The 15,000-nt window shown below is 35.1% G+C and overlaps 1 protein-coding gene across 40 annotated transcripts in view; it reads left to right on the top strand.

Annotated features, from left to right (window-relative positions):
• The window catches only part of FOXP2 (forkhead box P2), a 547,754-nt gene that overhangs the window by 486,293 nt on the left and 46,461 nt on the right, over window positions 1–15,000 (top strand). For all 40 annotated transcript variants that reach the window (XM_082692999.1, XM_082692975.1, XM_082692972.1 and 37 more), the window contains 2 exons: window positions 9,911–10,124; window positions 11,915–12,019. In XM_082692999.1, coding sequence (XP_082549125.1) covers window positions 9,911–10,124; window positions 11,915–12,019 — 319 coding nt within the window. The remainder of the gene's footprint in view (window positions 1–9,910; window positions 10,125–11,914; window positions 12,020–15,000) is intronic.

Raw genomic sequence — 15,000 nt, 5'->3', positions numbered from 1 at the left:
ATCAAGAAAGATAAAGTTTAAGTAGTCAAAGAAAAATGAGGCAATAAACCCACTTTTCTGCACCATTCCAAAGAGAATTGGAATAAACTGTGGTGTCCCTGGGCCCATTAATGTTCTATTCATAAATTGTTGTTCTTCGCAAAAATAAATACCATTTGAGGACGAATGAAGAAATAAGTTTAAAGACAAGAAAGCTGTGTATAAATTAATTCAATGTAAACATGGATTTCTTTAGTAGAAACTATACTAAATCAGAATCAATAAATTTATCTCGTTTTTTTTCAATAAAATTTATATGAAAACCTATATTTAGAATCTAATCATATAAGCATCTCCTCAGTAGAGAGAAGTATGATCTACTGTGATTTTATTTGAGTAAAAGCATTGAAACAAACACTTCAAGAAAGCTTAAAATAGATGTTCACAGAAGCAAACTTCAACTTAAGTGCGATATTCTTCCAAAACAAGCATACAAATATCTTGCCAAACAAGGAAATTATTATGATATAACCATTTTAATAGTTTTCAAATAAAATTTTTCTTATTTCTGAACTTTTTAAATAGAATTATCATTTTTTCCTTCTTTTCTACTTGTCCATGAAATGTTATGAGAGATTAAATGCACAAGATAGAGAACATCAAGGAAAAGGAAACACATCTGAAAACACACCTGGGTTAAGCAGAATATTTATATTTTAAACAAAAAACATGAAGTCATCATTGTGTTCTCGCTGTTTAGATGAAGTAACTCGAAAAGTACCACTGTGGAGACTCACCAGCCAAACATAGGCAGAATGCGTCAGATAAACCAGCTGTAGTAAAGGAACATAATTGCATAATTTGGTGCTGAAATCCCAAAATTGGAATGGAAGAAAGTAGAGAAGTAACTGTTAAATAATGTAAGCCTGGAATTATTTCTGCCTTAGCCACTGGTGAGTTCAGATTAAAATATTTCAAATATCTTAAACACTTTTATTATCAGTTTCCCAGTTCACTTTGCACCAAGTTTTTGGTTGGCTGATTGATTAGCCATGCAACCACATAGGATTTATACATGATGATGATCTTATTGTGCCTTTAAAAATATGCCATATGTGAAGTATTTATTCCTATGATTTAACACAGCCTCCTCAGGGTACTTTTTATTTTTTTAATTTTTTTAAAAGATCTTATTTATTTATTTGACAGAGAGAGAGATCACAAGCAGGCAGAGAGGCAGGCAGAGAGAGAGGAGGAAGCAGCCTCCCGACAAGCAGAGAGTCCGATGGGGGGCTTGATCCCAGAGCCCTGAGATCACTACCTGAGCCGAAGGCAGAGGCCCAACCCACTGAGCCACCCAGACACCCCCTCAGGGTACTTTTTAAAGTTGCAACTTCTTTCAAGACAGAAGTAACAAAATTGTAATAATTTTGGTAAGAGTAGGCAATTTATAGGGGCACCTGGGTGGCTCAGTTGTTAAGCATCTGCCTCTGGCTCAGATCGTGACCACAGGGTCCTGGATTCGAGCCCTGCATCAGGCTCCCTTTTCCATGGGAAGCCTATTCTCCTCCCACTCTCCCTGCTTGTGTACACTTTCTTGCTGTGTCTGTCTCTGTCAAAAAAATAAATAAAATAAAATAAAATAAAAAAAAGTAGGAGATTTATAGACATTTTTCTCTGTATTGCAAGATGATGTAATATATTGTACCACCCTTTAAAGTAAATTATTTTAACTATTACGCATTTTTTTTAAGATTTTACCTATTTATTTGACAGACAGAAATCACAAGTAGACAGAGAGGCAGGCAGAGAGAGAGAGAGAGGAAAGCAGGCTCCCCGCTGAGCAGAGAGCCCGATGCGGGACTTGATCCCAGGACCCTGAGATCATGACCTGAGCCGAAGGCAGCGGCTTAACCCACTGAGCCACCCAGGCGCCCCTAACTATTACGCATTTAAAGTCATCATGAATATTACTATAATATTGGATTTTAATGTAAAAGAGACAATAAATTACTATCTCTAAATGCACATATGGAGTGAGTGTGGGTATACAGGAGTCAAATACAAAAGGATGGATTTGTAAATCAATATCAAATACTGATTATAAAGCTATTTACTCATGGATAGTACAGTTTACATGTCAGCTGTAGTTACTTTGTGACATGTTATCATGGTTCAGTACCACTGTCTATAGGTAATAGGAAATTATTGTGCACACACTTCAAATTTAGATATGTTTTTGACATGAGATAGAAGTCACTGTATTCCAATACACAGTATAGTCACAGGCTTCCTAAGACTACAGAAACTAAAATATATGTGGTTAAAACTTTCTTCCATTCCAACTTTCCACATGTTTTTGAATTTATAAAACTGATTTAAAACATAATGCTTTTGTGACCGGTTGGAAAGACCAAACAGGGAATGCTAGATTATCTAGCCAGCACTAATGTGAACAACACCTTCTAGAACTAGATGAGTTTGGAATGAGAGAACTGTTGAATAATAAATAAAATGAAATCTTTTAAAGTAAAATATAATACTTTACTTTAAATAATTTATGCTTTACTACTTTATTTAAAGCAGTAAAGTATAAAAAGCATAAATCTACTTTATTTAAAGTAAAAGTATTTTACTTTAAATAATTATTACTTTAATAATTTATGCTGAGTTAGGCATGTGCTCAGGTTTGTCTTTAGGTTGAGTATTTGGCCAAAATCAACTATTTGGCTTTGACTCATTCTCTGCTTATGGAAATCTAAATAGCCAAATGCCTATTTCACCATCACTTCTGGCATCTTGTTTTTTTTGCCTGATCTGTGGTCCTGTGCTTGCAGAGATCACCATTGTATCTCATCAGAGTAACAGTGCCAACAGTACAAACAATGCATGTCCTGCAGAATTATTGTTAGCATCTTAGTATTCCTTTTTACATACCAGTCCGTCTCCAGTTTGCGACTTGGAGAGGAAACTCCCCTTTGGGGGTTTACATGTGAAAACTCCATCAGTAAGCTCAAGTTTAAATGTACATTTATTATTCCAGTAATAAAACTTTGCAAAGGTAATCATGAATGCTGTTAATTTTATGTATAAAAATTAACTTACAGAGCCTAGGTGGCTCAGTCGGTTAAGTGACTGCCTCCTGATTTCAGTTCAAATCATCATCTCGGGGGCGTGAAATTGAGTCCCGTGTGGGGGCTCCGAGGTAGGCATGGAACATGCTTAAGATTCTCTCTCTCGGGCGCCTGGGTGGCTCAGTGGGTTAAGCCGCTGCCTTCGGCTCAGGTCATGATCTCAGGGTCCTGGGATCGAGTCCCGCATCGGGCTCTCTGCTCGGCAGGGAGCCTGCTTCTCTCTCTCTCTCTCTCTCTCTCTGCCTGCCTCTCCATCTACTTGTGATTTCTCTCTGTCAAATTAAAAAAAAAATAATAAAAATTTTAAAAAAATTAAAAAATGCAAAAAGATTCTCTCTCTCCCTCTCACTCTGTCCTCTCTAACCTCCCTCTCGAAAAAAAGAATGAAAAGAAAAGAAAACATGAAGACTAACTTACAAAACATTAAATACATAGGGAAATAGGAAGAAGGTTGAGTTAGTTTTTGAGAAGATGTAAATAAGATAGAAAGATGGAGATTATATTATATCATAATTCTAATTGTCACATAATTGGTTTATCAGCATGCATACATTAAAATGAATTTATATCCATTTAGGCCCTAAGTTTTTTTTAAAGTTCTCTTTGTCACTTCTTTATATCTTGAAGGAAGACTCCAAAGCAGAATGTCAATTTTGCCATATTAAATTTCATGATGGGGAAAACTGAGAAATTTATGGGTTTTTTTTTTTTAGTAAAATATCAAACTTCAAAAATGCAGCCTATAAAAATTTTAATAGTGAAATCATAGAAGGAATTTTTTTTATATGTATCAGAAGTATTCCAGTATCCCAGAAGTTCCTTCTTTAGTGGAGATATTTGCCTTTGGTCTCAGCTTTAGCCAAACAGCTGTTTTACTCCTTCTAACTCAGTATTTGGGCAAATATACACTCAGTGCACCTTTCATTAAACACATGTTTTAGAGACGGGCACTACACCTGCAGGTTGAAGTAGGCCCTGGTCAAATATAAATCAATAGTATGTTAGGTTTGGCAAATTATAAATGAACACATAGATCTCTGAAGGATAGCCCAGAAACTAGAATAATGGTTGCCTCTGTAGAGGGGAACAAGGAAGCAGAGAGGGTGGGTAGGGAAATTTAATTTTGCAATCTATAACCTTCTTTATGGTTCAGTTATTTTGGCCATGTGCATGTCCTAATGTTTTTTAATGGAAAATTTAAGATGAAAAGTGAAAAATCACCTGATAATATTTCAGTAATTCAGATCATTAAATATCAAATTGTTTTCACAAAATATATGAATGATACAAATATTTCTACCCAAGTTTGCCTTCATCACTTTTAATTATACGTAACCCCAGAACATAAGCAAAGTACTGTTAAATAAGATAAGCTAATTTTAAAAATCACAGTAGACTTACTTTACATCATAATGTATAAAAATTATTTATTTAATATTAAAAATTAATTAGTAGATCCAGCAAATGAAAGGACATTGAAAGAATCTTTCATTTTTGAGTGTGAAAAAGCTGCTAATGTAATTTTTACCAATAAGTAAAGCCATTGAAATTTTTAAACCTTGTGTGCCCCAAGGATATATAATCTAGATGTGAATTATCAAATTTTAATTAATTCTTAGCACAGCGCTTTGTCACCCAGTAGTTACTCCACATACTCTGAATCCAGGATTAAGGAATTATTGTTTAATTGCTTTACCTGTGGTATTACATGTGATTTGATTAGAAATTCATCCTTTTATTCATTCAACTTCCAGAAAAACAGACCTTTAATGCTTATTTGTAGTACTGGCAGTGAATGAGAGTAAACCCAACTTGTCATCCCAAAGCTATCACCCATTATCATTTCTTGATTTTCTGTCATCATGGAATTTTAATTTTAAAATTGCATTATCATACAACTTTTGGGCTCTAGGATAGTCTGTATGTATCCTTGAAGTAAGTTACTAAGAAAATTGAGTCATTCTTATTACTCTGTAATGGGTAGTCCACTGATTTCCCAGATTGCCAGCCCCCTGGTGTTCCGGGCACTTGAACAGCTCAGTATCCATTGAGCTGGATGTATCCATGAGCATGGTGACACTCCTACAGGCACTGAGGACAAAGCAGTCAAGAAAATGGACAAAAATTCCTGCCACCACAAAAATTACATTGTAAATTAAGTTAACATGTGTAGTGGTAAGTGCTAAGGAAAAAAAAAAAAAATAGGACAAAAGAAAGAAGTGGAAATGGGTGGGGTTGAACTTTTTGGACCGGGTGGCCAAGCACAGAGTCCTAGAAAGAGGTTATGTGAGCAGAAACCTAAAAATGCGAGGAGCCCTGCCACACATTAGCTCTAGAGCTCATTACTCAACTTTTCTCTTCCTCAGTGTTCTCATCTCTCAAATGGGAATATAAGAGTAGCTTGGGTCTTAGATTAGCACTGAAGCGTGGAAAACAGTGATGGGTATATCAGAAGCACTGGGCAAGTTTCTAATAAAACAGAGACGAAGACTGAGTTGGGGGTCAGAGAAGCTGTATCAACAGAAGCTTGGTTTTTGTTTGTTGTTTTGTTTTGTTTAAAGATTTTATTTATTTGACAGAGAGAGATCACAAGTAGGCAGAGAGGCAAGCAGAGAGAGAGAAAGGAGGAAGCAGGCTCCCCGCTGAGCAGAGAGCCCGATGCGGGACTTGATCCCAGAATCCTGAGACCATGACCTGAGCTCAAGGCAGAGGCTTAACCCTCTGAGCCACCCAAGCACCCCAAAGCTTAGTTTTGAAGTAAGCTAATTTTGGGGAAAAAATCTTCAAGTTTATAAATAGGCAACCTGCTGTTCAAGGGAGGGGCTGGCCGGAGATCACATAATTAATCCTAAGCCTACATCCAGTATTTAAAACTGAAATAAATCAGTATAATTGTAGAAAGAGTTTGTTCCTGTTATCTTTGTTTTTAATCCTCAAATGGATTTGTAAAACGCTGAGTTGAACAAGAGACTCAAAGTTTTGTTGTTGTTGTTCCTAGACATCTTGGAACAGATGTTCATGTAACATTAGTCATGAGTCCCCAAGACACAGTTCACAGACCTCTTCAATTTCTTCGATTAGGACTATTTAGAAGAGCACTGTTGCGTAGAACACAGTTTGGGCCATACTGAATGTGTTCTATTATTGCCTGAAAAATCAGTTAATTCTTGCAAATCACTGAAACTTCAAAACTCACAAAACTTTCAAAATTCTGAAGAAGTGATCAGTTCATTGTTTCATAGTCATAGTTTTATATCCATAGAAAAAAGCTAACCAAAATGTAGATGTGAATAGTTTTGTAAGCAAAATGATAGTTTGCTTTTAACAGTTTTCCTTCCAAATGATCTGCACATTGGAATCATGTGTAGAGCTTCGGAAGCAGACTGGTGCCTGTGTCCTACCTCCAGAAACTGTGATCTCGATGGTTTGGACTATGGTCAGGGCACTGAAAGTTTTAAAATGTCCGCAAGTGAATCATACTTCCATCCAGACACTTTAGGGAACCACTTCCACTAAAAGGAATCTCTTTCGGACATCATCTCTTCTCTGCCCCTTATCTGTAATCTTTAAAAACCATTTTCTTCTTCAATTAATTAAGGATCCTTATTTGGATAGTGAACAGGTGGCTTATTCATCAAATGTTTATGTGCTTAGTATTTGTTGCCATATCATTGTGATATCATGCTGGTACCACTAATTTTCAACACAAATGACTAGTGTAAGAGAAGTCTGCTTTTAAAAGGTAAGTGGATACTTAGGTTAACTAAATTATTAATGAAATTCAAAAACTAAATTATTAATAACATCTTTAACTGATATAGTCTCTAAAAATACCTAATAGTCTTCAGCCAAGATATAAAATTTTATCAGAATCTTTATAATTCTTTAGACATGGGCCTTCCAGGATGGCAGTGCCCATGAATACTATGGCCTTCAAGATCCACAGAACTTCCACGTGAAGACCCAAATGCCTTCGAGATCTGTGTGAATCTGTTGTAATCAATTAAATCAACTACTGTTTATTGAACACATACCAGGCACTGCTCTTGGCACTGGGGATAGATAGGTCAAGTAAAAAATCACTACTCTTACCAGTTTAAGATTACATTGCCATAGAGGAAAACTGATGATAACGTGTAAAGCAAACAAACGAATAATATAGTTTCAGACTGATAAATGATTTAAAGACAAGAAAGCAGGGTGAGGTGACAGAGAATGCTAGAAGGCAAGGTGGGGAGGGGCAGTGGTTGGTGGGGTGGTCAAAGACCTCTCAGAGGAGGTGACCCTTGAATCCTCTGAGTGATGGGAGTAAGGAGAGCAACGGCAGAGTCACCTATGCTGTGGGAAGAGCCAGGGCAAAAGCTGGCAAGGGAGCAAATGTTCGATGCATTTCAGATGCAAAAGAAAGCTGGGGTAACTGAGTGAAATGTAGAGAGCAAGCGATAGGTGAGTTCAGAGAGGCAGGTAAGACCCAGACAATAAATGCCAACATCTGACAGGCCACAGTAGGGGTTTTTTTTGTTAGTGGTGGTTCCCCTTTTATCTTGTTGTGTTTTTTGTTTGTTTGCTTATTTTTTGTTTTGTTTTTTGAAATGTTCTGGAAAGCCATTGGAGGCTTTGCCTGGAGATCCCAATGGCCTACATTTTTACATTTGCATTTGCATTTACAGCGATAAATTTGGGCTGATATGTGAAGAGTGGTAAGTTATAGCAAGGCAAGGGGGAAGCAGGAAGACAGGAAAGGAGAACCATGGTCTAGGCAAGAGTTGATGGTGGGGCAGAGAGGCAGAGTCAGATCGTGAGGGCTCCCATGCAGAAGACGTTGTTGATGCTGCCACGAGACAGGGTTTGCTAGTGGAGCTTTGCTGTGAGGACACCTAACTTGTACAGACAGGTAATCAAAAAGTTACAGTCAGAAGAGTTTCAGAATCTTAGGTTAAAGCTAGAGTTAAAGCAATAATGAATGATCTTTATAAAGAAATTATTTCCTGTGTAACCGAGAAATACCCTCCTTTATGAAGCCATTCTCTTTTATACATGAAAAATAGTTTTTAATAACTGGAAACCTGAGTTAGCTTGCCTTTTCTTCAGTCTTAGGGTGTTTTAAAATCTTCGGGAGCCAGAATCACCAAAATGATAGCTTTCAGTAAAGCTATCTGTAAGAAATTGTGATAGGCATAGCAATTTAGGGTTACCACTGTGATGAATAATTTGACCAGAAGTTATGTTTGGAGCAGTGAGAATTCTTCTGTCACTTTGGGCTACTTACCACGATGTCTGGATTGATGATTTTTCTACCCAAAGGGGTAGAGGTGAGAGGGCTCACCGTCCTCGCCATCATGTTTTCTTACCATCCCCTAGTCTCCCCTGCCTGTTCTATCCTGGTCCTCTCCCGCACACCTGGGGATTGATCCATATCACTTAGAGCATCTGAGGTGGGGGTGGGGGTGATTTGACTAGTACTTCCACCCTCATGTTAGACGTTGTAGGTGAACTTAATAATAGAGAACCTAGATTTTGGAGCCACAGTGCATTAGGTGTGAATTCTATCCACTAGTTACGAGTGTAGTGACTTGGTAACATCTTTAATCTTTCTAAACCTCCACGCCGTGCCCTCATCTGTAAAATGTAATGATTCCTAATATCAGGTGAGGTTAATTGAGATTTTGAATGTAAAGAACCAGACTGACTTTAGCAGATGCTGAATAAGGGATAGCAATCATAATAGCAACTGCATTTTCCCCTGGATATCTTTATTCGGTAATTTTTTAATTTTTAATATAATATTTCGAGAGTGAAGGCATTCCAATCAGACTGCCTGGATTTAAATCAGAGCTCTACCACACAGAAGCTTTGTGACCTTGGATACATTTTTGAAATTTTGTTTCCTTATCCATGAACTGGTTAAAATATAGTTATTGACTCCATTGAATTTAGTGAGGATTAAGAAGCATAAGGTATAGAAAGAATACATGAAGGTATAGTACTTGGCACATATAAGTACTATTTTAGAAGTCAAAGACCATAGACAATAATCTCTCAATTCCTTATTTCAAAATTATAATTAAAAGCTAAAGCATTGTGCCTTAATTTTCTGTTTTCTTTCTTCATAAATCTGGTAAATTTGCATGATCTGAGACAGGGTGTTGTTTAAAATGAGTAGTTTTTTTATTCTGTCGGTCAAAAAATGAAGTTTCCATATTATCTGCTTAATTGATCCATGTAGGTAATCATATTATTGGCTTATTTAGCACCGCCAAGTGAAACTCAATTATTTTGTTTGCCCGTCTGAGAAAGAGCAAACTAAAACTTTGTCAAAGTTGTCAAATGTATTTTCCTTCTGAGTTGAATGTTTACTGTTTTTTTCCCTAATTTTTTTTTCTTTTATTTATCCTTCTTACCCCTTTCTCTTTTCATGTCTTTTGATACATCTCATTTCCAATTCTATTTCTTTTTCAGTTGCTCACTGATAAAAACTTAATACCAGCAATAAGTAAAAGCTACTGTTAAAAGTTGAATAGTTTAATTTTCAAATAGAACTTGCTGGGTTTTTCCCATTAATCTTTGATATTATTTCCAATAGGATCATTCCCTACCATTCCCAAATTGGTAATCTTGAGCAAATAACTGATTTTTCACGAGAAAGGGTATGGTGCTGATGGCATAAAGTGATTTTATTATTGTATATTAATTCTGCTGGTAACATCACTTTTGTCGGCATTAATCTAGTAATAATACTAAGCTCGTTATATGAACTTTACCTTGTTATATTAGTGGGGCTCTCTTTTGTTTTATAGCTGGCCTAAGTCCTGCTGAGATTCAGCAGTTATGGAAAGAAGTGACTGGAGTTCACAGTATGGAAGACAATGGCATTAAACATGGAGGGCTAGACCTCACTACTAACAATTCCTCCTCGACTACCTCCTCCACCACTTCCAAAGCATCACCACCAATAACGCATCATTCCATAGTGAATGGACAGTCTTCAGTCCTAAGTGCAAGGCGGGACAGGTAAATCTCATGAGATTTATTCTATATTTATCTGTCACCAACTTTTACTTCTACCATTCATAAAACTAAAGATTATGATTTGTACTTAAGAGGGGCAGAATGCATAGAACAAATTAAATAGAAACCTTTAGATTATTTATCTTATATATTATTTTCATTACAGAAAGCAGTTCAAATGCTGGCAATTTGATGGATTTAGTGGGGAATTTGCCTGAAGAAATTTATTTTTTAATAAGTGCATGTGGAATTATTGTGTCAGCATATTTTTATGGCTAATATGTTGTGATGAACCAGATTGCTGAAATGGGAATATTTTGCCATTTTTAAACTTAAGAACCCCCTTTTGAGTAATTAATTAAATAATTAAAGATTTCCCCACCTCCCTTAGCATATGCTTTAAAACATGTGCTTAATATATTTTTAAGAACACGTCCGTAGGTATCGGAGATTCGATATACATAAGGATATAAACACAGGTGTAATAAACTAGAAGATAGAATATCTGGTTGGCCTTTTTTATTAGTGTAACTTGATGGAATTTATAAATATATAGACATAAACTTACGGTGAAAACTGAATAAATTTGACTCAAAATTCATAAGGAAAAATTACTTGATTTCAGTTATCAACATTGAGTATATTATGTTAGATAATTTTCAACTTACTGTTTTACTTTAGTTGAATAAAAACTGGCCTTGTAAAAGGAGCACCCTGTACTTTTGTCCATTTACTTCCATTTATTTAAGCATAAAGCCATCTAATCAGGTGGCTTTAAAGCAATTCACATAAAATATATAAGCTAAAACATTGCTCAACATGAAAAATATCTTTTTAAGGGATGAAACATAAGTGCAGGATTTCATAACAGAGTGACTTAGGCTCCTGTGGTGTTTAGCTGTAAAGATTACATATTTGAGTGTAGTGGATTGATAGTATTCTGTTGTGTAATGTGAGTTCCTGCCTGGCGGCAATAAATTCTTTCTCATAAACAAATTTTGTTTTTAGAGAAACACATATTTAATTACAGAACGGTTTAAAATAGGATGCTATCATTGGTGGTATTTCCGGTGGTCATTTGAGTATCATGAAAAATTTTTCTTGTTAGTTTTCATTATTATAAAATGGTATGCTTCTGAATGCTTCCATGCTGGTGTTTTAATTGAGATGAATTTGATGATTATATATTGCAGAAGTTGCTTGATTTTTCTAGAATCTCAATCTGACATAATATTCACTTATCAAAAGTCTTTGATGATTACAGAAGGATATAGCTAATGAATACTGTTCCAAAGTAGAATTTTTTTTAATCAGCTGTAACTAGTGGAAATATAATTTATGGTCCACACATAAATATTAAGCAATTTAAATGATCCTAAAGGTCCATATCATCCTTAAAAAGAGCATTTCAAAAATCTTATGGTGGCTGTCCTATTACCTTCTTAAAAACACAGGTTTATTTCACTTGACCACATACGAATATATATTTTTTATTTAGAGGTAAATGTTACATTAAGGTCATATGGCAAGATTAGCATATGATATTATACAGTCCTCTTAGTTTTTCATCCTTTATTAACAGTCATCTTTGGCTCTATTTCTCCTCTAATTGGAACATCATCTAGCCTTGGCAGTTGAACTATTCAATAGAACGATTAAATTTTTCTGACTGCTCTGAGCTGAATTGACCTGTTTTGACCTGTTTGTCACTGATCGTAACCTGACAGGCGCTAGCAGCCTGCAACGATTATAGCTTTTTGAGATGAATCTGACGCCGTGTTCTTTTGCTACAGCTCGTCACACGAGGAGACTGGGGCTTCTCACACTCTGTACGGCCATGGAGTTTGCAAATGGCCAGGCTGTGAAAGCATTTGTGAAGATTTTGGACAGTTTTTAAAGTAGGTTCCTTACCTTTTTTAGGGAAGGGGGTGGATTATGTGGGAGTGTTAGGCACATTGTTGTAAATAAGACAAAGCTGAAAAGAGGAAGTGAAAGTCCATCCTGGGGCTCACTCTGCGCTTCTCTGTGCTCCAACAAGTACATGGCCCAGGTCAGGCTAAGAAGGTGACCTCGTCTTTACCTCTTCATCAAAATATTTTACAAATCACTCTATAGAGTTTTTGAATGAATGGGAAATAGTAGCCTACAGTAATCGTGTCATTAATAATTGGGAGACGTGTGGTGGAGTCTTAATAAATTTCAAGTTTTTAATAAAAATTTTAAGTAAAATTACATGAGGAGTCATAGAATATATATAATTTTGAACAGACATATTTTACAGATTTTTTTAATTGCAATCTTGCTCTTCCTGACTTTAAATAATGATGTTTAACATATTTATATTTAACAATAAGAATGATGACATGAAAGTTAGAAGAGGCTAACATTTTAAGAAATAAATCTATTTCATCTAGTTGTTACTTGTTGCCCTCAGAATCAGAGGGCAATGTGCATGGCTGTATATTTGTATGGTCAATTACATGGCTTCTCTCACTTAAAATCAAAATTTGGTGTATCCTTAATTTCTTCTTACAGTGATATATATTTTTTTTAATTTTAAGAGTTTCCGTTGCAAATGAATATCCATCTTTTATGAAACATTCTCCATGCACAATTCTGCTATACAAGAGATCTAAACAGAGAGCTACAGATAGGTTTATGGAGATGAGTAACTTCACAGGCTGAGACTCTTATGTTGTCATGGAGCAGCTAACAGGGTGAATGAACTGTTTCATGCTTCATCAACAATTAAGTTAATTAGCTCATTTGAAATTGCACTGCTTTGTTGCCAGGATGTTGGCAGAAACATCAAAAAGATGTGTTTACAAATGGTAGACTACAGGGTATAAAGTAAAAGCACCTTAACAACAAGCCACAAGTACTTGGCATCATAATAACTTTATAACGGAATTACAGTAAGACTTCCACAAGGATTTTTTTTTTAACTTTTTCTCATTTCTGACCAATTAAAAGAAAATTTGCTTCCTCTGTTACGTTGGCATTTGTAATGGCCTTAAATTAAAAAAAAAAAAAAAAAATTGCACTGCTTTTATACCAGAAAGTAGTGAGCTACCATTTTGTTGGGTATGAAAACTGATTCAACTGTTTTAGGCAAAGAGGGCATTTCAGATGGTAGATAACTTTGCTCACACTTTCCTCTCTAAGAAAATAACATTTGTTAAAACAAAGACAAAATAGAGGGACATTAATTTTTTAACAGCTGATTTCATATTTCTTCATTCGAATGTATTCATCCTTATCAAAGTGTTATGTTATTTCTTATCATTAAGATTCTTATGAGGACTGTTGCTGCTATTTCTTAAATATGGCTATTTAAGCTGTAGAACTAGCATGGTCACCATTTTATTGCTCTAAGTTGTTCTTTCTGACAGAGTAAGTTTTTAAGAAAATACACATATTTTACCCTTCAGTGTCATTTCCTTTATAGTACATGGAAAGGAACACTTTTTTTATCTTAAATATTTATATATATTTTTATTACTAACAAGCAGATGAATATGAACCCTCCTTTTACGCTCCATGTTTCTTTCTCACATTCATGCCAGTATATTTTAGAAACTAAGAGAAATTATAGGTGGATGGGGCAAAAAAAAAAAAAAAAAAAAAAAAAAAAGGAAAAGAAAGAAATTACAATTAAAAAGCATTTCCTTTCAATTAAATACCAACTTTGGTTCCAAAGGCTATTTTTCCAACCCATTAACTTTATAGAGATGACAGAACAAATGACAGTAGATTGTAAGGTCTTTCTTTCAGTCCATTTTTGTTATGATATGCTTTAGATTCTCTTACTCAGAGATCTGTGATATATTCTGTTAATAGAGGTAATGCCAGTACCCAGTACTGCAAAAAAGTATGTATCAAATACATTTCCATACTGATATTGTCTTTTTCTTAACATGTGTCGGAAATTTACGAAGACATAATATATTTTATTAAGTTAATCAAGTTCAGTTATTCAGAAAAAAGTTTAGTGTCTGTGTGAAAAACAAAATGAAGAAGACACCACCACTAATACGAATTTTCTCGGAAAAAAGATTTTGCTTTTCTTTTGTAATTCTGGGGAGAATTGAGTCTTAAGGGAAAAGAAAGACAAGTCAAAAAGCTGTGAAAGATTTTTAGCTCCCAGTTTTCTTGTTTACTCTTCTCCAGAAACTTTGTATCTAGTGTTTATTATAAAAAGTTTTCTGAGAAAATACTGTTGTGGGATTTTTATTTCTGAAATGCACTAGAAATAAATGGATAGCTTGAGCTTTCCTTTGGTATCAGACAACATATCCATTGGTTTGAAATAAAAGGAATCCATTCGTTATTACTATTTAGCCTATATATGTTAAATAACGAAGGATAGTAGAAAATACATTAAGAGTCCCAAATCCCCTTTCTCACATCATATTCCCAAACAAACTGGTAGAACCCCTCTGTGTTTGCCCAGCACCAAATGAAAAACCAGCAGAGGGCAATTGCTTATGTATAACATACTTATTTTTCATCTTATGGGTATTCTTTCGTATTCTATGATATATTCTTTTCCACTGAATGAAAGCTAAGTTAGAAACTGTTATTTGCAGCAGCAAGGATAAAGGCAAGAAGAATATAAAACAAAGAAAAAAGTCGAGACTAAAAAGGTGTTTAGGAAAATTTTTGAATTCTACTGTAAAATAGGTGTTGACAGAAGCTAACCATTTTTCTGACCACTAATGGAGGATCTCACTAGATCACTAAAAGCATTTAATACTACTTCTTCATTACTGTCTTATATATGCCAAAGTATAATAACATCTGACAAAACTTGAGTGTAGTTTGTCTGCAAAATTAATTATCATTCCATTGGACCTAAGTCAGCTTGAAGGTAGATGGA

Source organism: Mustela nivalis, assembly GCF_964662115.1.
Source record: "Mustela nivalis genome assembly, chromosome: 12".
Taxonomy (NCBI): Eukaryota; Metazoa; Chordata; class Mammalia; order Carnivora; family Mustelidae; genus Mustela; species Mustela nivalis.
The sequence above is the reverse complement of the archived record's forward strand: the minus strand, read 5'-3'. Positions and strand labels throughout refer to the sequence as shown.